The 23674-nt window shown below is 50.2% G+C and overlaps 4 protein-coding genes across 8 annotated transcripts in view; 1 reads left to right on the top strand and 3 right to left on the bottom strand.

Annotated features, from left to right (window-relative positions):
• Positions 1–932: 932 nt before the first annotated feature.
• LOC135994144 (hemoglobin subunit alpha-A) lies at positions 933–1776 on the bottom strand. Its single transcript, XM_065644456.1, has 3 exons — positions 1628–1776; positions 1266–1470; positions 933–1161 (listed from the first exon to the last, which is right to left on the bottom strand). The coding sequence occupies exons 1-3, from the start codon at positions 1720–1722 to the stop codon at positions 1033–1035; spliced, it is 429 nt and encodes a 142-aa protein (XP_065500528.1). The 5' UTR covers positions 1723–1776; the 3' UTR covers positions 933–1032.
• Positions 1777–4897: 3121 nt separating this feature from the next.
• On the bottom strand, positions 4898–5550 carry LOC135994502 (hemoglobin subunit alpha-D). Its single transcript, XM_065645066.1, has 3 exons — positions 5455–5550; positions 5135–5339; positions 4898–5044 (listed from the first exon to the last, which is right to left on the bottom strand). The coding sequence occupies exons 1-3, from the start codon at positions 5541–5543 to the stop codon at positions 4916–4918; spliced, it is 423 nt and encodes a 140-aa protein (XP_065501138.1). The 5' UTR covers positions 5544–5550; the 3' UTR covers positions 4898–4915.
• Positions 5551–8083: 2533 nt separating this feature from the next.
• On the bottom strand, positions 8084–10103 carry LOC135994492 (hemoglobin subunit pi). Its single transcript, XM_065645051.1, has 3 exons — positions 10009–10103; positions 8766–8970; positions 8084–8212 (listed from the first exon to the last, which is right to left on the bottom strand). Exons 1-3 carry the CDS (start codon positions 10101–10103, stop codon positions 8084–8086), a joined length of 429 nt encoding a protein of 142 aa, XP_065501123.1.
• Positions 10104–14290: 4187 nt separating this feature from the next.
• Positions 14291–23674, top strand: part of NPRL3 (NPR3 like, GATOR1 complex subunit) — a 44202-nt gene continuing 34818 nt past the window's right edge. For 2 of the 5 annotated variants that reach the window (XM_065644645.1, XM_065644643.1), the window contains exons 1-3: positions 14299–14453; positions 16148–16217; positions 20713–20751. In XM_065644645.1, the coding sequence (XP_065500717.1) occupies positions 14336–14453; positions 16148–16217; positions 20713–20751 (227 nt within the window). In that variant the 5' untranslated portion in view covers positions 14299–14335. Of the gene's footprint in view, positions 14454–16147; positions 16218–20712; positions 20752–23674 lie in introns of all 5 variants that reach the window. The other 3 variants (XM_065644647.1, XM_065644644.1, XM_065644648.1) reach the window with 2 other exon arrangements.

Here is a 23674-nt window from a genome sequence, read left to right as displayed (position 1 = left end):
GGGCAGCCTTACTCAGCACCTGGCAGGTCGTAGCCCTCCAGGACTATCTGCTGCCCCGTCTCCCACCACACCCACAGCTGGAGGAGAGCCCACACTCTTCTTTATCAGCTGCCTGCAGCCCCCCTGGCCACAGCCACCCGCTGCGTGCTGCGATAAGGGACAGGGGCTGCACAGACACCAGCACTGTGGCACTCAGCACCGCTTCGCTGCCTGTGCTCATTTTCCTACCCTGACACCCCTACCGTGCTGGGGTTCAGCGCTCAAAAAGCAGGATCGGAGGCTGAGCCTCATCTGCTCCCCTTGCAGTCCCCCATGCCCGCTGTCTCCCCCAGCCTGCCAGCCCCCCAGTGCCTCTCCAAAGTGACATCCCTGCAATGCAGCATTGCGTGGAAACAGAAGTCCTACAATGCCACACAGCCCTGCATGCTGGGGATGAACAGAGAGATGCCCTTGCACTCGAAGGTCCTCAGGTTGTCCTCACTGTGTCACCATTCAGAGGGTCACAGGCACTGGGAGCCCCTGCACTCCCCGTCTCCCGCAAAAACTTCCAGCGGGAGACGATCCCCAGCAGTGTGCCCTGTGGAGTGCATGGGGCTGGTGTGGCAAGAGGAGATTTCAGCATGGTATGCTGGTGGGAAGGCCAGGACAGGCTGGAGCTGCAGAGAGCTCTCAAGAGTCAGACTCTGGCTGCTCCCTGTGAGTCTTTCCCTTCCACCAGTGCCTGGAAATGCTCTGCTTGCTCCCAGAGCCCCACAGCTGGCAAAGCAGTGTCTGCACCACCACCCAAAGGCTGCCTCCTCTCAGAGATGGCAAAACCGGAGCCCGTTTCACCTACATGCCCACCTAGCAGGGGGGACCCCCTGTTTGGACCCCCGGAGCAGATCTCTTCCACTCCCTCCCCACAGGCAGCAACCAGAGCAGGACACCAGGGATGGAGCACAAATGGAACAGATTTTATTTCAGATCATTTGGTTGCTCACTGTTGAAGGGCTGGAAATGGGTTGTATCCAGCTCTAGCCATGGTGCCGCATCTTAACGGTACTTGGCAGTCAGGACGGTGGCCACGGCACACACGAACTTGTCCAGGGAAGCATGGACCTCCGGGGTCAGGAGAGAGGGGTAGTGGATGGCCACCACCACCAGGAAGCAGTGGCCCAGCAGCTGAAAGGCAAAAGGACATGGTGAGCAAGGGGGTGAGGCGAGGGGGTGTCCAGGGGTGTGTGCAGGAGAAGAGCCAGAATGGTGACCCCTTCCCAGATGCTCACTTTGAAGTTGACAGGGTCCACACGGAGCTTTTGGGCATGGAGGTCGCTCAGCTTGGAGAGGGCACCCGCGATGTCATCAACGTGGTTGGCAGCCTCAACCAGCGCTTCCGCCACCTTCTTGCCGTGCGCCTTGATCTGAGCGGAGCCATGTGACAGGTCGAAGTGGGGGAAGTAGGTCTTGGTCTGGGGGTAGGTGATGAACAGCCTGGGGGACAAAGGGAATCAGGGACAGTTGGGGACAGATGAGACAGGGCCAGGGCCACATAGAACAGGGACAGTTATGAATGGGGAGAGGATGGGGGCAGATGGGAGGGAGTCACAGACAGACAAGAGAGGGGGTGATGACAGGGATGACCACGTACCTGTCCAGGGCTTCACCACCTAGGTCACCGGCCTGGCCGCCGATTTTGCCGAAGACGGCCTTCACGTTGCTCTTGTCGTTGGCAGACAGCACCATGGTGTCACCTCCGCGTTGGCAGCCCCCAGCACGGGTGCCCTCGCTGGCCGCCGCTGTCCCTTATATGCGGTGCCGGGGCAGCGCCCGCCCCCGGCCCGGCCCGCCCCGCTCCGGCCCCGCCGCCGCTGGAGCCCGGCCAGGCGGAGCCGCCCCCCCGGCCAGCACCGCACCCCGCTCCGCTCCGCGGCACCGGCACCGGCTGGAGGGGCTCTGGCACCCGGCACCTGCGGGGTTTTGGGTCAGGGCTCACATCAGCGCAGGCTGGGTGGTCCATCCCCTCTGGCACAGGCTGACTGCAGGGTTAGGCTTAGCTTTAGGCTTAGGCTTCGGTTTAGTTTTAGGTTTAGGCTTCAGGTTAGGTTTACGGTCTGCACTGGCACAGGTGGAGGAGTCTGTCACCCCCCCGGCATAGGTTGGGTTCAGGGCCTGGAGCCAGGTGCTGACCGGGGTCCCCCGTGCGCAGGCAGCCCTGGCACAGCCTGGATGTGTTCTAACGGGGACAAGCGGGCAGGATGGAGGGGAGAGCAATAGAGGGGTGGGATTATAACTTCAATAGCATGGTGGGAGCCTGTGCCCCACAGATCGGACCTGCCCAGCGCCCCCAACACTCACGTGCTGCCCCGTGGGCACCTGCGTGTGCATGACCCACCCAACACAGCCTCCACGCACACACACAAGCTGCCCCTGTATGCACAGTGACCCTGCACATGCTGCCATCCAACGCAGCCCCTGTGCACACACTGTCTCTGCCCTATACACACATCCATTCTGCCCCACTGCACCTACTGCTCTCGTTCCCTCAGTGCACTCCAAAACAGTGTACCCCAAAGGGTGTGCCCCCTTCCTGCTCCCCAAACCACAGCTGCAGCCCTCTGCATATGAACCCTGGAGCTCCTCTGCCCCAGCCCTCCCTCCTGCACATGTGCTGTGCCAGCCCCAGTGCTGTGGGGGACCAGGTGACCCTGACTGCTGTGCCAGGGGGATGCTCGGCAGAGCCATGGGGGTCAGTGCTGGGCACTGATGGAAGCACTGGCCTCCAGCAGCAGGAGCTCACAGCCAGGGAAGGAAGGCACACAGGGCTGCAGCAGCCCATGGCAAGCCCTGTGAGCCTCAAATGATGGTGAGGAAGGCAAGGAAGATGAGGATGGTGAGGAAGACAGGGAGGGTGAGGAAGGTGAGGTGGGCTGCAGTGCTTCCAGTAGGTTCAAAAGGTGGCGCAGGCAGGCAGGGGACAGTTCACACCCCTGTTTCCTCCATGGCTGATGGTTCTTATCATTTGTGTTCAGGGGAGATTAGCTCGAGCTGGCACCATTTCAGAGCAGGGGAGGAGGGGAGGATGGAGGGGCTGATCTTCTGGGAATCGGAGCCCAGGGAAACAGCACCGGGGTGGTGTGTCTGCTGCCTGTGTGTGCATCATGGGGGCAAAACGCGGAGGCAGAAGAGCCCTTCAAACTGGTGACACAAGAGTAAATGGGTGTAAATGCACAGGAAGACAGTAGGATGTAGACTGGAATGTGTCTAAGGGTGGAGGAAAAGCACTGTGGGCCCATGAGTGCACTTGCAGGAGCATGGGCTGGCATAGTCCCGTGTTTCTGCGCAGGCAGGGTCCCTGTGTGCCCATTACCTGGCTGCTGCCTGCGCTCGGCCACTGCAGGCACTGCTCTCCTGATGCACCTTCTCCCATCCCTCACCAACGCTCTTCTCCTCCCTCTGATATCACAGCACAGAACAAAGCAAAGGCTAGTTTATTATCTCCAAACCCATCACCTGTGATCTAAAGACAATGATTTTTTTTTTTAAATTCAGACTCCAAACTGCTGAAAACAGTGGCCCTGTGCTAGACCACGGCTCTGCCTGCCCCCCTCCCACCCTGCCTGGGTGCCAGGGGAAGAGCAGACACCCAGGGTGTTGCTGTTCAGCGCTGGGCCGGCAGCTAAACAGCAAAACAGTTGCTCACTCACCTTTCCTTCTCTGGAGGGAAAGGAGAGGACACGCTTGTGGGTTGAAGTAGGAACAGATTTAATAAAATAATAATAAAAGAAAAAAGAAACAAAGCAAATACTTGGCCACTAGAACATGTGTTCCCAGCAATGAGCACCAGAGGTGGACACTGTGAGCACAGCGAGTTCAGTAAAGGTGCAGACAGCAACAGCAGGGCACACGGCAGGTGCTGGAACCAGGCCTGGGGAGCAGGAATAGGAGCAGGAACCCCCAGGGACGGTGGCCATTGAGGAAAGAGCCATTCCCAGCAACTTCTTGCTTAAATATGGAACATGATGTTCATGGTATTGAATACTTATGTTGGCCAACCTGAGTCAGCTGTCCTGGATCCACTCCTCCCCACATTATATACCTGCTTACTTGCAAAACATGAGAAACTGAGGGATGACCTTGGCTTCCCTATCAATAAGTATCAACATCAATGAGTTCTTACATTTCTTTCATGCCAAGTCCCAAACACTGGAGAGTTACTGGAAGAAAACATTAACTCTGTCCCAAGGTGCTATATTATCATTCTCAAACTACATTCAAAAACAAAGGGCCGTGATAACTATCAATAAGAAAATTAACTAACCTCATGGAAAATTACCTCAGTTTAGCCAAAACAGCACACAGGGCAGGCATGGGGGCACTTCCCTGGCAGTCGCTGGGGATTTGTAGCTCAGGGGCTTGAGCCCAAGAACACTGTTTGTGCTTAATAGTCTGTGATGATATTTTTCACTCCATGAACTTTTCTGATTGCTTTTGGAGCTCATGCGGGCACTCAGCTCCAACAGCATCCCCAGTAAAGTCCTAAACAACAGTCATGATAGATGGAGCCAGGAAGGATTAATCCTACCCTCCTGGAGAATCCTTCAAGGGGATGCAAGAACTGCTTTTCTTCATCTTTAGCCCCTGCTCCCCAGTGGGATGCAGGCATGGCGAGGTGACAGGCTGAGCTCCATCGCTCCCGCCCTGCTACCAGCATCAGCCGCATCCCAAGCTGGAGGCGGAGGTGTGGAAGTGGGCAAGGCTCTCGGTGGGGCACCCAGGGAGCCCACGGCCAGTGCTGCCCCACTGTTCCACAGCCTCCCTCCCTCCCACAGGAGCACTGCAACATCCCAGCCCACCCGGGCCCCCGGCCCCAGCACAGACGGACACGATGCTGCAGCAAAGGTGTCTTTATTGACGGCACTTGGGCATGGGCGATGGCTTATCTGTACTTCTCGGCCAGCACAGTGCATACAGCCGACAGGAACTTGTCGAAGGCGGCATGTGCCTCTGGGGTGTAGTCGTTGCCCAGGTGTGTGGCCAGCACCACGTGGAAGCACTGCGCCAGCAGCTGCAAGGCAAAACAGGGCTCAGCACCGCCGCCATGGCCCCCGGCCCCCACTCCCCGTCCCCTGTCCCCTGTCCCCTGTCCCCTGCCTACCTTGAAGTTGACGGGGTCGACACGCAGGTTGTAGGCATGCAGGTCGCTGAGGTCAGACAGGGCCTGGCTGAGGTTGCCCAGGCTCTTGACGGCGTTGCCCAAGGCAGCCAACACCTTCTTGCCGTGGTTGCGGACCTGGTCGGAGCCGTGGTGCAGGTCGAAGTGGGGGAAGTAGGTCTTGGTCTGGGGGTAGGTGATGAACAGCCTGCGGGAGCAGGATGGTCAGTGCTGACCTCCAGCCGAACCGCCCCCAGCAGCCCCTGGGGGGCTCCCACCCACTTGCCCCCCTTGCCCGTGGGTTCCCCAAGCTCAGCCCGCACCTCTCCAGGGCCTCGGCTCCACATTCCGGGTGGCGGATCGCCTTCTCCCACACCTGCAGGACCAGCTTCTTGTCGGAGTCGGTCAGCATGGTGGCGGCTGGGGGTGGCGGACAGGGCTCGGTGGCAGCGGGGCCCACCGGGACATCCTCTTATAGTGGCCGGCACCTCCGCCCCAGCGTTATCTTATCGGCACCAAGGGGTGGGGGGCCGCTGCCTCGGGGGGCCCCGGCTGCCCTGAGAGGCCCAGCCCCGAGGGGGCCCCAATGGGGCCCGGCTGCCCTGCCCTGATGTGCCCCACTGCACCAGCCCCATGCCGGGCTGGGGGTTGGGGGCAGCGCTTGGCCGAGCTGCCCCATGGTCAACAGCAGCCATGGGCATGTCCCATGGGTGCCACAGCCTCGGCCTCACCAACCTGCATGTCCTCAAGCCTACTGTTGGGATCCACCATTCCCCTCTGGCCGGGACAGGGTCCTCCCTGTCTCTGCAGACGTCAGAGTGGATCCCACATGTGTCTCCGGTCCCTCATGTCCTCCAGACCCCGGTGCATCCAGCCCCTCTCTGCCCAAACACCCTGCGAGCCTCAGAGCAGGAGCCACGGACAAGCCCTCCCGGTTCATGCTGGGGATCTACCATGGGAAACACCATCTACCCAGCAGCCTGGAGAGACCTGAGTGGGGAAGAACCTCCTTTTTGGGTGCACGGTCTTCCCAAAGTCCATCCTGTGATGGTCTTCTTCCCTTCTTCCCACCCCAGTGTGTGTTGCTACCCCTCTGTAAACACTGGGACATTTGGCAGGGCATATGGTGGTTGGTGACTGTCACATCCTTCACTCAGCCTCTGTAAAAGTCTTTGATACAAACTTGGAGTTAGGGATACACCAGTTGCTGACCTACCACCTCAGCTGCGGATGTAAACGTTCGGGTTACCTGAGACCCACAAATGTAGCATGTCTTAAAAGCTTCTCTAAACATGTTTAGAGAAATTCAGCAGCTTCAGAGCTTCTGCACTGTCTCTCCCCCCCTTGCCCAAACACAGTCTTGAAATTTTGTAAATGGGATGAGGACCACAGCTTGTAGTGCCAGCTCAGGTTGTCAATCAGGGTGTGCTTAAGAATTTGTGCCCACCTTTTCATGTCAGAATTCCTCTGAGACAGGCATGGGCAGCAAATGTAACCCGATAAATAATTTTCTTCACAGCAGCTCACATGGTGCAGTGCTTTAGACGTTTGACCCAGCCAGCCCTGGAAACACACTGATGTTCTGGCTTTTCCTGAGCAACGTTTGCACGGCATCAGGGCCATCTCTGCTTCCCACTCTGCCCCCACAAGGAGTAGATTTTGGGGTGCATGATACGCTAGGATGGGACATAGATGGGCAGACGATCCCAACTAACCAAAGAGGTGTTTTGTACCATGTAGCACCATGCTCTGGAATAAAAGAGAAAATAAGGGCTTTTGAGGGGTTTTAAGGTGGTTATCCTTTTCTTTTGCTCAGGAACAGGCTGTGCATTGGTCTGCCCACAGGAGGTGATGAGTGATTGCCTTTGCATCACCCGTTTTGTTTTGGGTTTTTTTCATATTCTTCCACTTATTCTTCACTTATTAAACAATTATTTTTGTTTGTTTGTTTGCTTGATCTTGACCCCCAAGTTTTCTTGCTTTTATTCTTCCTTGCCTATTCCCCTCATCCCATTGAGGGAGTGAGTGACTGACTGTGTAGTGCTTAGCTGCCCACCATGGTCAACCCACAACAGGTGCGTATGGAGGATCCCTGTGCTTCCCCCAGGGTGACCATCAGTTCTGAACTCTTCCCTGTCACTGCTTTCCAGAGAAACCGTCAGAATTTGTGGTCCCCCAGATGCCATCAACACTGATCTCCAGTGGCCACTAGTATTCCCAAATTTCAAATGCATGTAAATTTCCCTGTATAAAAATAAGAGATGTCAAGCTGAGGGGATGGTCCCTTTACCAAACTTGCCTAGCAGGTGTGATAGCCCAAGGTGATCATGAAGTACATCAGATACCTTGTCCACACCCCATGGAGAGAAGCAGCAGAAGACAATGCCCAGCATCACTCTGGGCACATCTCAACATGTGGCAATGCAGGTTCTATTCACAACAGGTTACAATGGGTTTTAGATAGGCCAAACAAAAATGTGGGTCCATTGAATATCCTAGCAGGGTAAAACACTGTTTCCTGATCTGCTTGGAAACAGTCTTTGGTGGATATACCTTTGGTGAGCAGTAGCAGTCACGGGGCTCTAACCTGTTCTGGGCTTCTGCTCAATGTTATGTTATTCCCACTGAATATTATGTTATTCCCACTGAATTAGTACATGAATTCATTAGTACACGAATTAGTACATGAATTTACACAGCCTAGTATTTTCCCCTCCATATCGTGTAGACATTTCAGAACACCCCTGCCTGAACAGCAAGGTGTAGGTGGAACACATGGAGATGAAAGCACACAGACCATAGCTCACATTTGAATTATTTATTGAGTTTTGCAGATGACAAAGCCTCTGCATAGGGGATTTGAGAGGACTGCATAGGAAGGGGTGAATACCCCAGAGCCTGGCAGCTGGCGTGCACCACGGATGTGCATCCCTCACCCTCTGTGGAGGCCATTTATCTGTACTTCTCAGTCAGGACAGAGGAGACACTGGACAGGAACTTGTCCCACGCAGCATGAACTTCTGGGGTGAAGTCAGTGGGATAGCGGGCAGCCACGGAGCACAGGATACAGTGGGAAAGCAGCTGTAAGGGAAAACACAATAAAATCCAGCATAATCAGTAACAGATGTCAGCCTCGGGGTCTGCAAGGGACCTTGCTCCCAGCGCGCTCTGGGATGACAACTGTGTGTCCCAACCAGGTAACACTGCTGCCTGATGCTGTGCCTGAAGAAGCAGAGTTGCCTTTGGTATAGGGCAAAAGGCACTGCTTTATACCACTCCTGCTTTCCAGGTGTCCCTTCCTCCCCAAGGGAATGCAACAAAGTGGAAACGTTTAGAACTTACTTTGTTCAAGCCAGGAAATATAACTTGACTTGAAAGGGAGGTTCATAAATTACAACAAAGGCAGTAGAGACTCGAGTCTGTCCAACACAGACCATAGAAGTTTGAACTAGACCTGATCTTTCATCAAAAGATCCAATCTCAGGTTAAAAATCAGGCGGGGAACAAGCAGTGACAGGAGTCGACAAGGCTGCGCAGTGCAGGCGGCGATCCAGCTGCCAGTAGGCAAAATGATCTGTGGTCACTAATTCTGTGATGGCAGTTTTCACCCCTGAAAGTCTCTGTGCTCACTCACCTTGAAGTTCACGGGGTCCACCCTGAGGATGTAAGCATGCAGCTCGCTGAGTTTGGCCAAAGCGCCTCTGATGTCATCAATGTGCTTCACGGCTTCCCCGATGGCGTTCATGACCTTGGAGCCATGACCACGAAGCTGAGCTGAGCCTTGGCTGAGATCGAAGTGAGGGAAGTAGGTTTTCGTCTGGGGGTAGCTGCAGAAAAGCCTGGAGGAGAACACGAGAATGAGATTCAGCAGTGGAAGTGACATGCATGAGATGGTGAAACCTCAAAGCAATTGCAGTGTAAACCTGCCAGCGGCTGTAAGAGAGCTTTGAGATCTTGAAGCTTACGTCAAGACCTTTCTGCTCTTAAACCTCTTCTGCAGTACGTGCAGATTAGACAGTGGGCTAAGCTGTACATACTAGAGAAGAATTAAATGTTAAAAATAATTCTAAACTTTTTTTTGGGGGGAGGGGGGTGTATTTTAAAATAAATAATAGCCCCAAATTGTCGCTACAGTTTCTATATTACATTGTAAGGCAGTTTGCAGAATCTTCAAACTAGTGAAAGCTGAACGAACCAGAATTGATATGAGGGGTACTTAGAGTCCCGGAAGGAGTATCACAATACTTTATATTGAGCTGTAAATGACATTTAAATAATTTTTAATAACATAATAATTTCTGAACAATTTCCAGACTATTATCTCTTTTGTGCCAGCTTGCTTAATTTGTATGAATTTTGGGTTACTGTGCTATACTCCATGCAGGGGGTCTAGTTGTCTTGTTTCCTAAGTTTGTTACTTATCAACTGGAACAATGAAACATCAGTATCCAGTGAATTTAGTGGACTGCTATTCTCTTAGTGCCTAGAAATTGCAAGAGAAATGGCATTACTTATACAGAAACTGCATCGCTTGTACAAAAAAACAAGTTCATTTACTAACAGTGATAACCCCATTTCAGGACACTGAGTACGAATGACTTTGAATTCCTCACCAGCACTCCTGGCTGTGAATTCTTCTGAATCGCTATAATGGGAAATAAACCATTAAATTGCTTAGAAAATTATGTTTTGCTATAAAATTTTGAAGCCATCTATCAGTATTTAGTAGCACAGATATCATTCCAGAAAATTACATAGCAAAAGACATAGTGGTCATCCATTAATGCTCCCCAGTCCCAGTGTGCTCTCACTCGTGCAAACTTACACGAGATGCATGCTAGCAGCAAAGCCAGAGAGAGGGGCCCTGGGGGACTTACCTCTCCAGTGATTCTGCCCCAATGGCATCAGCTTGGGTAGCCACCTTTGCCCAGATGGTGACCACGGCGGCTTTCTCGGCTTGAGTCAGCGTCATTGTGCAGGCGGGTGCGGGCTCGGGCTCAGGCAATGAACGCTCGGAGCAGGTTTGGACTCCTCGCCCTGGCAGCCCAGGTTATAAAGAGGAAGGGGAGAGCGACCCTTGGTGCCTGTCCACGCTCATTGGTCACTCCGAGGTCCACCCATGGAGGTGGGCGACTCTTATCTCCCTGTGGAACAATGCCTATTTTGGCAAGGGTCAGTGCACTGGCCTCCTTGCTTGCTGGTGTTATCAGCTTCTTGCTTCTGAATGTAATGGCCATGTGGCCCGAAGAAATTGTCTGGACACATATTGATACATGAACAGAGAGATAATGCTGGAAAATTCCAGCAACGGTGCATTAGGACACATCTTTAAGTTGAGGAGCATACAGACTTCAAGCATACTATGGAGCTTGGAGAAAAATCTCCAAGAGTTAGAGATGCACTCTGCAATTGCTATTATAACAGCACCAGTTCTAATGACTTCTATGGATACAAGGAGATGGAGTTTATGAAATTGAGTAGGGTCCTAGAAAAATGTGTGTGTGTGTGAGAAAGCCCAGTCAGATTTTTTTTTTTCATTACTAAATGCCTCATACTGCACATCTTTGATTTATAGCTGTGTGATCTTACTGTTAATCATCCTTTGTACTGTAAAATAGCCCTCAGCAGCATGGCCAGTGCTGGTATGTGCTGTGCTAAATGATGGACACGCACAGGAAAGCCTGGTCCCATGATCGATGGCTTGTAGCTTCAGGGCATGGACACACTTGATGGGTGAAGGACCAAACAAGCAAAGGCAAGACCAGTACAAGCCTGTAATCACGGATAAGTGGGCAAAATGTCAAAGAAACACTCTCCTGGAGATGGTCGTTGCTGAACCTCAGGGAATTAATATCCTGCCAGCACATGAAGCAGAGGTAAATCTCTCTGCCCCCGATAAACTACAGCAGCCGTATACACCACTGCTGGGTGCTGGCACCGTGCACGGAAAGCTGGTTGGTGCAGCCAGAGAGGTCAGATAGTGTTCTCTGCCCAAATAGCCTTGCACCTTGCGTGGAGAAGGTTGATATGCGTAAGCCAGATTCCTTGCCAAGACGTGTCTGTGTTTTACAGCAATACTACAGATGGCTACAGACCATGCTCCCAGACACGGCTGTCTTGCTAGGAGGAAAGCCCTCCTAGAGATCTAATGATACTTGGCTCCCGCGTACATTGCGGCATGTCCAGCCTATGGTTATCTGTACCAAAGTACAGATGTCACAGAGGAGCATACACCAAACTTGGAGCCTCTCTTGGCAGCCCCGGTGTGGCTGTGCTGCGCTGCTGGGCAGGGGAACCTGACTGCTGGCAGGTGTTCGTTTGGGGTGAGAGCTAGGCTCTCATGTGTGCTGTGCTTATGGTGGGGGTTCCTTTAGTCCCTTCAGATGGAGATAGGTCTCTCCTCTCTAGGTGGACTGTACAGCCCAAATAGACCCCACTCTCCTGGGGCTCTGCCACTGCATCCTGGGGTCAAGCGGGAATGAACCAGCGGAGCTAGAGAAGTGCTAGGGATGGTGTCAGACAGCTGCTGCTGTATCCTCTGGTGTCCCCAGTGTTCTGGTGGCTGCAGTGGCACTCGCGGAAGGGCTCTGACCCACTCCTTGTGCTTTGCACTGGGCTCTGAATCTAAGCATCTCTCAATGTGATCTGTCAGATGAAGCAGGAGAAACCTTGGGCTTTCCTAAAGGGCAGGCACAAAGCACTTGATGCTTCTTGGTCTGCAAGCCTGGCTTGGTTTGGTGATCTTGTATTATCATCCCTTCTGTGGGGATAAGGCAGGGACCATCAGGACTCCTTCCTGTTTAGCTGCCCACTGCTTAACCTAAATATTGACCCTCCACAACTGTAGGATTAAGGTCTGTGTAGACATGAGGATCAGTGATGCCTGCACAAAAGGGTTCATCATCACTGAAATCTTTATGTAATTTGAATTCCTTTTCTGAGAGTTACTCTTGCACTATCACAAAAGCCAGAGTAGCCCAAAGATGACAGTTTGCTAGAAAGAGCGCGTCGCTTGCCCAGGATCAGGGCTGCACTGGGGATGGCTGCAGACCCTCCTCAGGAACATGCCTGGTGGGACAAGCGTGATCCTTGGCCACATGCTGCAATGTGACGTGGAGAGTGACAGTCTCTGTCCTTGCATGGACCTCTCAGCCAAGTTCCTCCAGCAGCCCATGGGGCATCGAGGCACAGAGATCCTGGCCTGAGTGGCACAAAGAGTTGGGCAACAAGCAACAGGCCCATTTGCTTGTTATAAAAGCAGGTTTATAATTTCCATCAGCCCTGACTGTAAATCTAGTGAGTGACTGAAAGGCACCCCTGTGAGATCAGGGATATTCTCCATGGGCACTGCATCCCCCTCAAAGGGAATTTCTGTGGACAGGGTGACGCATGCATCTGCTCTACTGAAAATGTTTGGGTGCATTAAGTTTTGGAAATCTTAAAAGTGGAATCTAAGTCCTGGCTTTATTCTTTAATTTCCTACCAGCTTGCAACACTTTGCTTTAACTAAACTACAGCCTCCGAGAGCTGGAAATGACAAATTTGTCTGTAATGTATTATTTAAGAAAGTACAATTATGCTTTGAACCAGACCCACTGGGAAATTTTAACGTAGCTGCCCAGCACTGGTTCAGGAGGAATGCTCTGCTGTGATAATACAGCTGCTCTTTAATCACCCTCAGACAACTCTGACCCCTCAGCAACACCTTCTCTTGCTTCAGTAGCTATCACTGGCCTTGCGGAGAATGGCCCTGCAGATTACAACCCGTACTGCGTGTGCTCATCTCCCTCTTCAAACACCCATCTCTGCCCCATCTCCTGGGAAGAATTGCAGAGCAAATTCCAGAGTGGGGATATCTCAGAGTGCTCCAATATCTAAATAACGCCATCAAATACAGAAAAATTTGCATGCAAAACCCAGGACACCCTCTGACATTATTGCTGTTAACTTCTGATCTTGGTTGAACACAAAATAAGATGGAGGCAACACGATAGCTGTGCCTTACCTAAGGGAGAGTTACCCTTACTAATCTAGAGGCAGGAGTAAGTTTATAGAAACTGTGGGGCAAGTTGTATCAGTGCTGTAAAGTCCACCGGGATCGTGCAATGAACATGAGAAAGAAGGTCAAGTGCACCTTTCCCCGGGGAGCCAGGAGGTCCGACCTCCACCGCCTGTGGGCACCTGTAATGTCCAACCCGCGAGGGAGCGGGGAGCCCTCCCTGGCCACGCTGCCCTTGACCACCAGCTTTTAATAAAGTTCTGGGGTTGTTAGTGGCTGAACTGGCTGAAAGGTGACAAATGACCGAAAGAGACCAATGGAAAGAAACACGAACGGGTGCTCCAGGCCCCTGGCAGCCCCTGCACGAGGACTTCAGGGCCAGGGCCATGGCTGGGGTGCCCGGGAGGCCACTGTGCACCGGCTGGGGTGTGGGGCTGGACTGGAGGTGCTGGGGGCACTGGGCTGAGCTGGAGGGTATCGGATGTCAGCACTTGAAGCACTTGAGTGCATGGAATGGGGAGCGGTGTCCATGGGAAAGTATTGGTCTGAACTGGGGGCATGGGGCTGATTGAGTGCTGGGCAGGGGGTGAGGTGCTGGTCTGAACTGGGAGCACTGGGTTGTACTGGGGGCACGGGACTGCGGGTGCATGAGATGTTGGTCTGAACTGGGAGCACTGGGTTGTACTGGGGGAACAGTGCTGTGGGTGCATGAGGTGCTGGTCTGAACTGGGGGCACTGGGTTGTACTGGGGGCACAGAGCTGCAAAGGTGCGAAGTGCTAGGCTGAACTGGGGGCACGGGACTGCGGGTGCATGAGGTGCTGGTCTGAACTGGGAGCACTGGGTTGTACTGGGGGAATGGGGCTGCAGGGGTGTGAGGTGCTGGTCTGAACTGGGGGCACTGGGTTGTACTGGGGGAACAGTGCTGTGGGTGCATGAGGTGCCGGTCTGAACTGGGGGCACTGGGTTGTACTGGGGGCACGGGACTGTGGGTGTGTCAGCTCCTGGTCTGCACTGGGGCCACGGGGTGCGAGGCGCTTGTCTGAACCGGGTTGCGAGGTGCCGGCTACGGCTGCGCTCTTGTGGCAGCCGGGGAGCCCCGAACCCGCGGCCCCGCAGCGACCCCGGCAGCTCCGCCCCGGGCCGGGCCCGGGTAGCGGCGGAAGCGGAAGCCGGCAGCGCCGGGCGGCTCTTCCTGCGGGCCGGGATGGGGGAGAGCACCAGCCCCATCAGCGTTATTCTGGTGAGCTCGGGCAGCCGCGGCAACAAGCTGCTGTTCCGCTTCCCCTTCCAGCGCGGCGCCGAGCACCCCGCCGCACAGGCCAGTAAGTGCGCGATGCCGCGGGGCCCGGCCCGGCCTGGGGACTGCGGCTGCTCCGCGCCCGCGGGAGCCCCCGCCGGGGGGGCCTGGCAGCCCCGTGCCCCCTGTGGTGTCCCGCACACGCCCCTGTGGCGATCTGGCACAGCCCCCCGTGCCTCATACCCTCCGTGCTGGCCTGGCGCCCCGCACACGCCTTATACCCGCCCCGTGCCCTTCGCACACCTTGTACATCCCCAGGGCCCTCACACACCTCACACACCTCACAGCCCCCTGCCCCTCACACACCTCACACCCCCAGGGCCCTCACACACCTCACAGCCCCCTGCCCCTCACACACCTCACACCCCCCTGCCCCTCACACACCTCACACCCCCCTGCCCCTCACACACCTCACACCCCCCTGCCCCTCACACATCTTACACCCCCTGCCTCCCACACACCTCACACCCCCCTGCCCCTCACACACCTTACACCCCCTGCCTCCCACACACCTCACACCCCCCTGCCTCCCACACACCTCACACCCCCCTGCCCCTCACACACCTCACACCCCCCTGCCCCTCACACACCCCCCTGCTCCCCACGGTAACCGAGCCCCGTTATTGCCCGGTGTGGTTACCGACCCGGTGCCGTGTTGCCGTTCCTGGCCCAGCTGAAGCCATGTGGGGTTTAGGAGCTGTAGGGAGGGGGCAGGCAGGGTGAGAAGCGAAGGCACCCAGCTGGGAGAAGGGATGCAGAAGACCCTTAGTGAGCTTTAACCCGTAATGGGTAGAAACTAAGAGACTTTAGTCCCTCGTGTTGAGCAATGGGGCGGAGGAGATTTAATTTCTCCTGGAAAAATGGAACACAGGACCATTCAGGTGCCAGCTGGGCTCTGCAGTGCCAGTGTTGGTTGTTCCTCTTCCTCCAGCGTTCCCTATCCAGGATGGTGTCTGGGGCCGGACTGGGACCTGCCGCAGGCAGGACGGCTGCGCCATGGCCGGGGTCGATGTCCCACCCAGCCTGGCCAGCGGGCAAGTCTCTTGGTCCATGGCCTGATGATGCTGCAGAGTGATGAGGCTGTTTGACTTGGGTTGCTTGTGAGCAGCTACGTTTCATGAGATGTTTGACACCCTTGTTTAGGTTGTGAGTCACATTTTACTGAAAGAATTGTCTTAAAACCTCTTTTCATTTTTATAGGTAAAATATGAAAAGGGTGGGTTTTGCCTGCCTGATTCCCTCCTGCCCCACTCCTGCTTTTTGTTGGTAAAGGATTTCAATAGCTGTAACTGCAGGAGGGCTTCTGGAGCATTATCATTGTCCTGAAACCTGAGCAGTAATGAGGGAAATACATTGGTCAGAATTGTATTTTCCACTCTCTCTCAAACTGCAAGCTGTTACGTGGCACTGGAGAGGAAGGTTGTTTCTGTGAATGTTTTGCTTTCTCCTCTTTATTCCCTGAAAATGTAAACCTCTTGCTCCTATTTTTTGATGTGGTTTTGAGTGAGAGTAGAAAAAACAAGATCTGGTACTTCTGCCTGAAAGGGAAGGGGCTTTCTGCTTTAAATATTGCTTTTGTTAGATCACCGTTATAGATTATTTTTAAAGGGGCACAGACAAGTATTCTCTTAATGCTCAAGTATTCTCTTAGTGCGCTTATTTTAATGAACACTTTAGGGAGATGTTCCTTGAAAAAGCTGTCTTTATTCTTTGTTTCAGATAAACCAAGGAGTCGATATGCTGTGAATAGCTCTGGTGACACCACAGAAGATCAAGATGGGGACTCCAGGTAGGGGAAAACACTTCTTCTTGCCCAAGAGTTGGAAACAAGAGAGGTGGCCTCTTGCTTTCTTGCCTGCTAGCTCAGTAGGCAAATTCTCTCGGACTGTGTAGAAGACAACTTGCAAAGAGGTGCTTCAATGCCAAGTTATGAGCTAAGTAGTGCTTAATAATGAGGAATTTCTCGTGAGGGAATGCTAGTGAATCTGTTGTTTTCTGTTCAAGGTGTAGGTCAAGTATTTTGTGCTCATTAGAAAGGCAGTATTACTTTTTCAAATGTAGGGGTATTAATACTTTGTCAAAATTCCACTTTTCTTTACCTGGATACTTCTAGCTGGATATATTATTCAGTTGCCTCAAATTCTTCCCTAGCTCATGTAATTGTCCTATGGAATTCCTGTGCACTAATGAATAACTAATTTTTTTTCTCCAGATATAGCTGCCCTTGTGTCGGTGGAGTGGAATAGTAGCTCAAAAGGCAACTGAGACTTAAAGATAGGTTTTTCAATTTCAGGAAATCAGCGGGTAACACACTGAAAATAGGCAGTGTGTTCAGCATGCATGTATGTACAAATGGACCCTCTAATTAGTTCCTGTACAAAATTGGAAATCTGCATGGTTCTAAATTTATCACTATCATATATGAGAAAAATCTGGGAAAGAAAAAAATTTTTTAATCTGTTGGCCCATAGCTCAGTTGCAGATCCTTTTCGTGATATGTGTTTTAATTTCCAATTTTAATAAAATGAGGTAGTTGCTGCTCTTCTCTCCTATAAGGGTAAAAAAGAAGTACTCATCACTTGCCCCCAAAAAATTAATTTGTATCCCAACCTCACAAAATAGAAGTTTCTTGATAACTTTATGACTGAGAATAGTTGAGCTGAAATTAAAATTGCCTATGACAGTAAACTTCAGCAATTCATATGTTTTTCCAGGACTGGGATCTTATGAAAACACATTTTGCTTGAGGTCATTTGTATCTCTTGCCTCTTCTGGTGTCTTTGAAACTTTCAGGTGCTGCTTTCTGTTCTGTCTCCAGTGAGCGGAGACTAAGGTCAGTGTTTATAAGCCTTGTATCTACTCAGATGAAATTGAGGTGTCAGCCAGCACAGGTCTGTTAGCAGGAAGTCCCTTAATATTATATCCTGTGGATCTGTCTATAGCTGCCGTGCAGATGAAGGGGAAATAGAGGAAGAGGAGTGTTTATGCTGCTCTGAAAGTGTTGGTTCTGCTAGAGGTTGAATATCGAGACCCAGCACTGCTTGTGCTGCTTACATGGCTGGGCGTCTGCATTCAGAAATTCAAAGCTTTTTGCCAGTACCAGTGTAATATGTGGTGTAAATCCATTGCAACCCATACAACTGATGTAGCAGCTAAATGTGTCCTTCACTTCAGTGATAGCAGCTCGTAGAAGCAATTGTTAATGCTTTTTATATACTAAGTACTCTTAATTTATATTAGGCAAGAGGAGGTGTAGTCAGAGTTAATATCTTTCACTGGACTTACTAATCCAGGTGGAAAAAATACACAAGTTTTAGGTACACAGGCCCTTCTTCCAGCACAAAACAAAAAAAATCTTCAAAACTGAACAAGAGGTTGCTCAAACTTTTGGTTTTGTATCAGACCATTTTGGCAGTAACAGAAGTTGGTGCCTTGGAGCAGAAGTGATTCTAAGGGGAGAGTGGAGGCAGAAAGGTGCAGGTGTCTTTGAGAGAGCGAGATGCATATGATGTGTAAACTAGGAAAGGAAGGAGTTTAACTATCATATGCTGTAAAACCAGTATTGCCATTGAACCCGTGGGGATTTTTCCTCACCAGTGTTTGCTCCCGGGCTTCTGTTTGGAATGTGTTTTGTATGTTCCCAGTGAAGATCAGGCTGGAAAGACCAGGAATGGAGCGACTGTTTTAAGAAGCGTTCCCAGTGCCCCAGTGGCAGCTCTGGCCCTGTAGGTTCGTTGTTCCGCAGGGCAGCGGTGCAGCGGTTCTCCTGCTGAAACACTCTGGCCAGGAGCCCGTGGAGAGAAGTCATCAGTGTGAAGTCCAGTCCCTTTGCTGGTGGTGGTGATTTTCTGGTTGTCCCCAGTGCAAGTAATTTGTTAAGTGGTTTTGTATTATTTCTGGAAAGCTTCTTCAAGGAAGGGTTGGCAAAAAGATTCCTGCAAATCACTGTGTATCAGTAGCGTCTGTGATGGTTTTGGTGGCACAAATTGAGGCTTTGGAGTGGGCAGACTGCTAGGTTGAGTTGATGGTGTACGGTACACTGGATAATATTGAAGGATTAGGTCTTTCCCATGTTTTCGTGTTCAGTAGCAAAGGTTATTTCAGACTTGTCTTGTTGCTGGAATAGTTTTTATGAGGGTTGGATTAATCCTTTTTTATGCTGGATGGCTGTCTATTTACTAGCCATCTAGCACCAATTGTATCCTAGATAAAGTTCACTGTTGCTTTTTTCCTAAGGTGTTGGAACCCAGATCAATTACTTTTGAGCTGTACTTTCATGGAGCAGTCGAAGTGTATATATTTCTTTATGGCCTCAGAAAGGACAAAATTAGATCAGTTTAGGTGCCTTAACTTAATTGTTTGCATAAATGGATTTCTTTTAGCCTTCAGACTCAAATTTCCTGGTCATTGTTGTGCTTCTTGTTTCTCATAGACAATTGCAGCCTATTCATGACAATCCTACATCTAGGTTACTGGTGTGTATTTGCTTCTATTAATTTCTACTCAATGGAGCTCTGTGTTTGGCTCTTGAGAACATAGATTTTTCTTCCTTCTAAAAACAAGCCAAGCAGCAGAAAGTGGTTGAGGTGTGTTGATGATGGCTATGCAACAAAAAGGTATTCAGAAGAATCTGTCACTGTCAAAACAAATTACCTGTTGAGTGTCTCTCTTTGCTGGCTTCTTCTCAGCCTTTCATCATTTGTTTTCTCTAAAAACATCCTTCAGTTTTTGAGAGCTTTACCAGTAGTATGTACTCCTCACAGCTTATGGCGGTGCCTGCCAGTCTCTTTCCACCCTGAAAAAACATGAGGCAATTACTCTTTTGAAGCCACAAGATAATGCTTTGTTAAATTGGTTCAAATGTTTTTTATAGTTTTTCTGAAGGTGGTATAGTCAGCAAGCAAAAATTCTAATGAAGACAGTAACATATGTTACATCAGACTTTGCATTTTTAGTAGCATAACTGAATTACTGAAGAAAGTTTAACAAGTTTGACAGCATTGATGTCATTAATTGGCCAAATGCTTCTGTTACAAAAAAAAAGGTCAAGTTACTGACAAACAAGGACTTGAATGTCCCTTTCTAACAAACAGTAGTTCTCCTGTGATAACATTTCTGTATCCTCTGTCCCTCTTTGACTGAACACCAGTGTTCTTCCTTGTTTTTGTTCTGAAAGGCTTCCTTTCTGTAAGCTCGTGCTTTTCCATTCACCCATCCATCCCTTTAAACACCCTTCCTGTAATATCACCCCCTTTGTATAGTCTGTCATTGAGGACTGCTCTAGGTTCCTTTTTCAACATGACCAGTAGAAATCTCCTATCTTTTGGATTAAAGAATTGTTGGAGGTTTTAATTTTGTCTCCCTTTTGTAATGTGGACAATATAAAGCTTTTATCAGATTCATTTTTCAGTATATTTAGGAAATTTGTTTCAGGAAACAAGTCCTTTTTTCCTTTTTATTAGGAAAAAAAAGCAGTTGACTTAAAATGAAAATAGGTGTTTGTTTCTCTGATGTAAAAGTGGGTGCAGCTGTTGACAGAGCCTTGCTCTTTACACCTGTTGTGGAGAAGGTTTTCAGGTTCTTTGCCTGCTCTTTTTAAGTTTCTGCTTGTTGCCTGGGGCAGCCAGAGATGGAGAATGACTTCATGCTTGTGCTGTGGTTCTGGACAGACCTGTGCCCATTGTTTGGATCCCTGTGGGGAGCAGCAGGGGCTCTGTGTGTGAGGCCCTTTGCAGAACCCTGGCTGTGCATGCAACAAAAGTGTTTGGCATCCTCTTTTGCCCAGGCTGGGGGGTATGGAAGCACCAGAAATGATTGTCAAGAGCTGTGGGTCATTTGGGGCTGCACGGGATGTTCTTTGGTGAAAATGCTAGTAATAGTCTAGAAAAGAAACTGAAGTTTAGAATCTGCTCTAAATCAGACTGCAACCTCTTCTGCTTTCTTTTAAGGTAAGTATGAATTAAAAAGTATGGTGTAAATACAGCTCCATAAATGCAGCGTGTTGCGGGAACACATTACAGCAGCCAGAGTTAGCGAGAGGACTAAAATGCCTTCGCCTGTTTTCTCTGTGTTGTCAGTCTAAACCTGCAATATATCCCTGGAATTCACCTACCATTAATTTTTTACTATTCTCAATAGTTATATTTCCTTTACAAGAGTTTAACCCTTAATAGGTCATCCTAGTTTTTTTAATATTATTTTTTTTTTCGTATTTTGTGTACTTGCCTCGTTTATTTTCTTTTGTTGTGTTTTGTTTTGTGTTTATGGCCATGTTCCCATTTCAGAGACCAATGTCCTCTAACTGATGAGCAATTGGTTTCGGGGTAAGACCAAACGTTCTAAACAATCACCTTTGTCTAGAATGGCTTTCTTTTCTCACCATCCTTTTAATTGTGCTTTGTTTCCGGTTTCTGTTTTACTGAATGATGAGATAATTATATGCTAAATCACGATGTCTGTAGGAAACATATTGCTAAAGGTTTATGCTAGGATAATTACACAGGTCCTACTAACAATTCTGTGCTTCCTGTAGGGTATCCAGGATGGGTGTGGTACTGTCCCTTCTGTGAATTGGGAAAAGTTGTGACCCTCTGAGGATGCAACAAGTGTAGCTTTGGCGTTGGAGTTATTCCAACAAGGAGCCCTAAACCAAATTGCTTTCTGATGAGCAATGACTTAAAAGTACAGATCAGTGAGCAAACTATCTAGTCCCACAGTAATTGTGGAGATCTCTTCAGAGACCTAGTTTTGAGCAGCTGCTCTGGTTGCTTGTTCTTGGTGCCCCCTAAGCTGGAGGACTGCATTACACCCCCTTTTTGAACGTCTGGAGGGAAAAGTGCTTATCTCTTCCCAGAGCCCCAAAAGTACTAAACTGCATCTGTAGTCCCTGCTTAACATAAAGATGCTCACCCACATACTCAGCTCTCATTCTAAACCACTTCAAAGAAGAATTTATAAAAACCCTGCTTTGAATTCCTGTAAAAAAAAGAAAAAAGTTATTATCCATTCTTGGGGAAAAAATGAACTTGTGATTGAGATTCATTCCCCCCTCCTTTTCCGTGTGCTAGGGCAATTGTTGTTTCAGCTGGGTTTCCAGAGGAGATGCTGGTGACAGCAGTAGATCTGCACTAGCGTGGTTTGTATTGTACTGCTGGATTGTCTGCTTTTGCTGCTACGTTGAGCTCGTGATAGGATCGGTAGGATATTTGGGGCAAATCAAAGCTTTTGGTTTTTGTATTTGGTTTCTTCCTGCTGAATTCTTTGGTCCAGGAGAGGTTCGCTTCCCTCTGGAAATCACAACGTGCAGACTAATCTCGTAAAAGAAGGGCCCATTACTGCCCAACTGCGAAACCTAATCTGCTTCTAACAAACTCCTGGGCTCTGAGAAGTCAGTATTTTTAGGTCATCGTAATACACCCCAGAGATTAGAAAATCCGTATAAAAATGTCTAAACTAAAAATGTTATTTTCTAAAATGAGATGATGGATTGAAGTGATGGGAATAATGTATCTGCTGTCCCTCAACCTCCTCATTGTCCTGAGGCCTAAGAAATGTATAAACTATGTAGAGAATGGCGGGGGGAAAAATCCCCAAACCAGCAAAATGAATAAATCTAGGCTGCGAGGTGAGGAGAATGAGATTGGAGTCCAGGTCCCTCGGGAGAGCCTGCGGTGATACCAGCTGTTTGTAGCCATCAGGTAGCACCCGTGTAGCCCATCACAGGCTTGTCTGTCCTGAGCCTTTCATCTGGCTGCGGTTGCAATATCTCCCAGAAAGACAAGTCTCTGCTAGTGGGAAGATACTGAGGACTTAAAAAAATCAACCTTTTAATCTTCTCCTCCCCACAGAGCCACGTACAAGGCTGGGAAGATGTGGCTGCTGGTGTCACAAGCTCTCCTGGGGAGCTGCTGAACTGTTGTGTTCAGTACCACATTAATCTGTTGGTGTAATTCCTTGTAAAAGTAAAATCTTTAACAGCAGTGAAAGTCACCATAATGATCAATTTTCCAGTTCTCAAGCTATCCTTTTCCAAGCCTGGGGGAGAGAAGAGTAATGCTTTTCTTGCCAGCCAGCAGGCGTTTTCTAGTTTACCCTCCTTCTCCCTTCACCCCCCAAAACATATGCTCGTTTTGGATCCATCGCTATTAGAGTCTTTCTGGCTCCATGGTGAGCCTGTTAATGAATACAGCTGAATGGGTCAAAAAGAGGGGGAGAAGCTCACTGCTGTCACGGTGACATTTTTCCTATTTTGAGCAGGATCTCCAAGGGACTGTCAGTCCAGGTCCTGTTTGAGGACACTTTGCCCTTTCTGCACGAGCTCCGTGTGTTGTGCAGCCCGGTGCAGTGCGGTGGCCGAGGACTGTGGGCTCAGTGGCCCCAGGAGTCTCTGGCCAGTCTCCCCATCCCTCTGCTTGCCCTTAGCGAAGTTTGGAGCAGAGCAGCCAGGGGGCTGGAAGTTTGTACAGAGCTGCTCCTTCCGTAAGCCAAACGTAAGCAGCGTGCTGTGGTCAGGATGACCTGTTTGTATTATACAAACACCGGGGGCTTTGACAGTTTGTAAAGCCCCCGTGTTGTCCTTCATCTTTGGTATGTGAAGGTCTAATAAAAGAAAATCCCCCTGGCTCATGTGCAGATGGATACACACAAAAGACCTGGCTGTGTGCATTTGTCTGAATTTCTGTAGTACTCCATAACTCAGAGTGAGCCAGGAAAATGGTACATTAATTCCTTCTCTGGGCATGGAGGGCTCGCTTGTGGCCAAGAGATAAGGTGAGCACAGCACACACCCATGCCTGCCCTTTTCTCTGAGCGATACCGGGTTATCTGGGGTACCTGCCTGCTGGAGGGGGATGGTCTGGAAGGGACACACATCCCTGAATGTAAATAAAGAAAATGAAATTAACATTTTCATTCTTAAAAAACTGGTCTCATCAGAAACTGGTTTGAAATTAATTTGGTTAAATGGGAGCCTCTAAGAAATCAGATGAGGGAAGAACTTGCTAATATCAAACCTTGCACTGCTCCTGTTCTAGAAGGAGTCGTTCCCTCCAGCAGCTGAGTCCCTCTTCCCTGAGGATATGAACTCCACTGTCTCAGGGGACACCCTGAAGAAAACAAGTGTTTGTAGAGACCAGACCAATGTCACAAGGCCATCGGAAAGAGCAGTTGCAGAATTCACGCTGGATTCTTACCCATTTTTGGAGTGGTACCTGTCTTTTCCAGGGCAGACTCCTTGTAGACACTTGC

This window comes from Caloenas nicobarica, chromosome 14, assembly GCF_036013445.1.
Source record: "Caloenas nicobarica isolate bCalNic1 chromosome 14, bCalNic1.hap1, whole genome shotgun sequence".
Taxonomy (NCBI): domain Eukaryota; kingdom Metazoa; phylum Chordata; class Aves; order Columbiformes; family Columbidae; genus Caloenas; species Caloenas nicobarica.
This window is presented reverse-complemented; position numbering and strand designations above follow the sequence as displayed.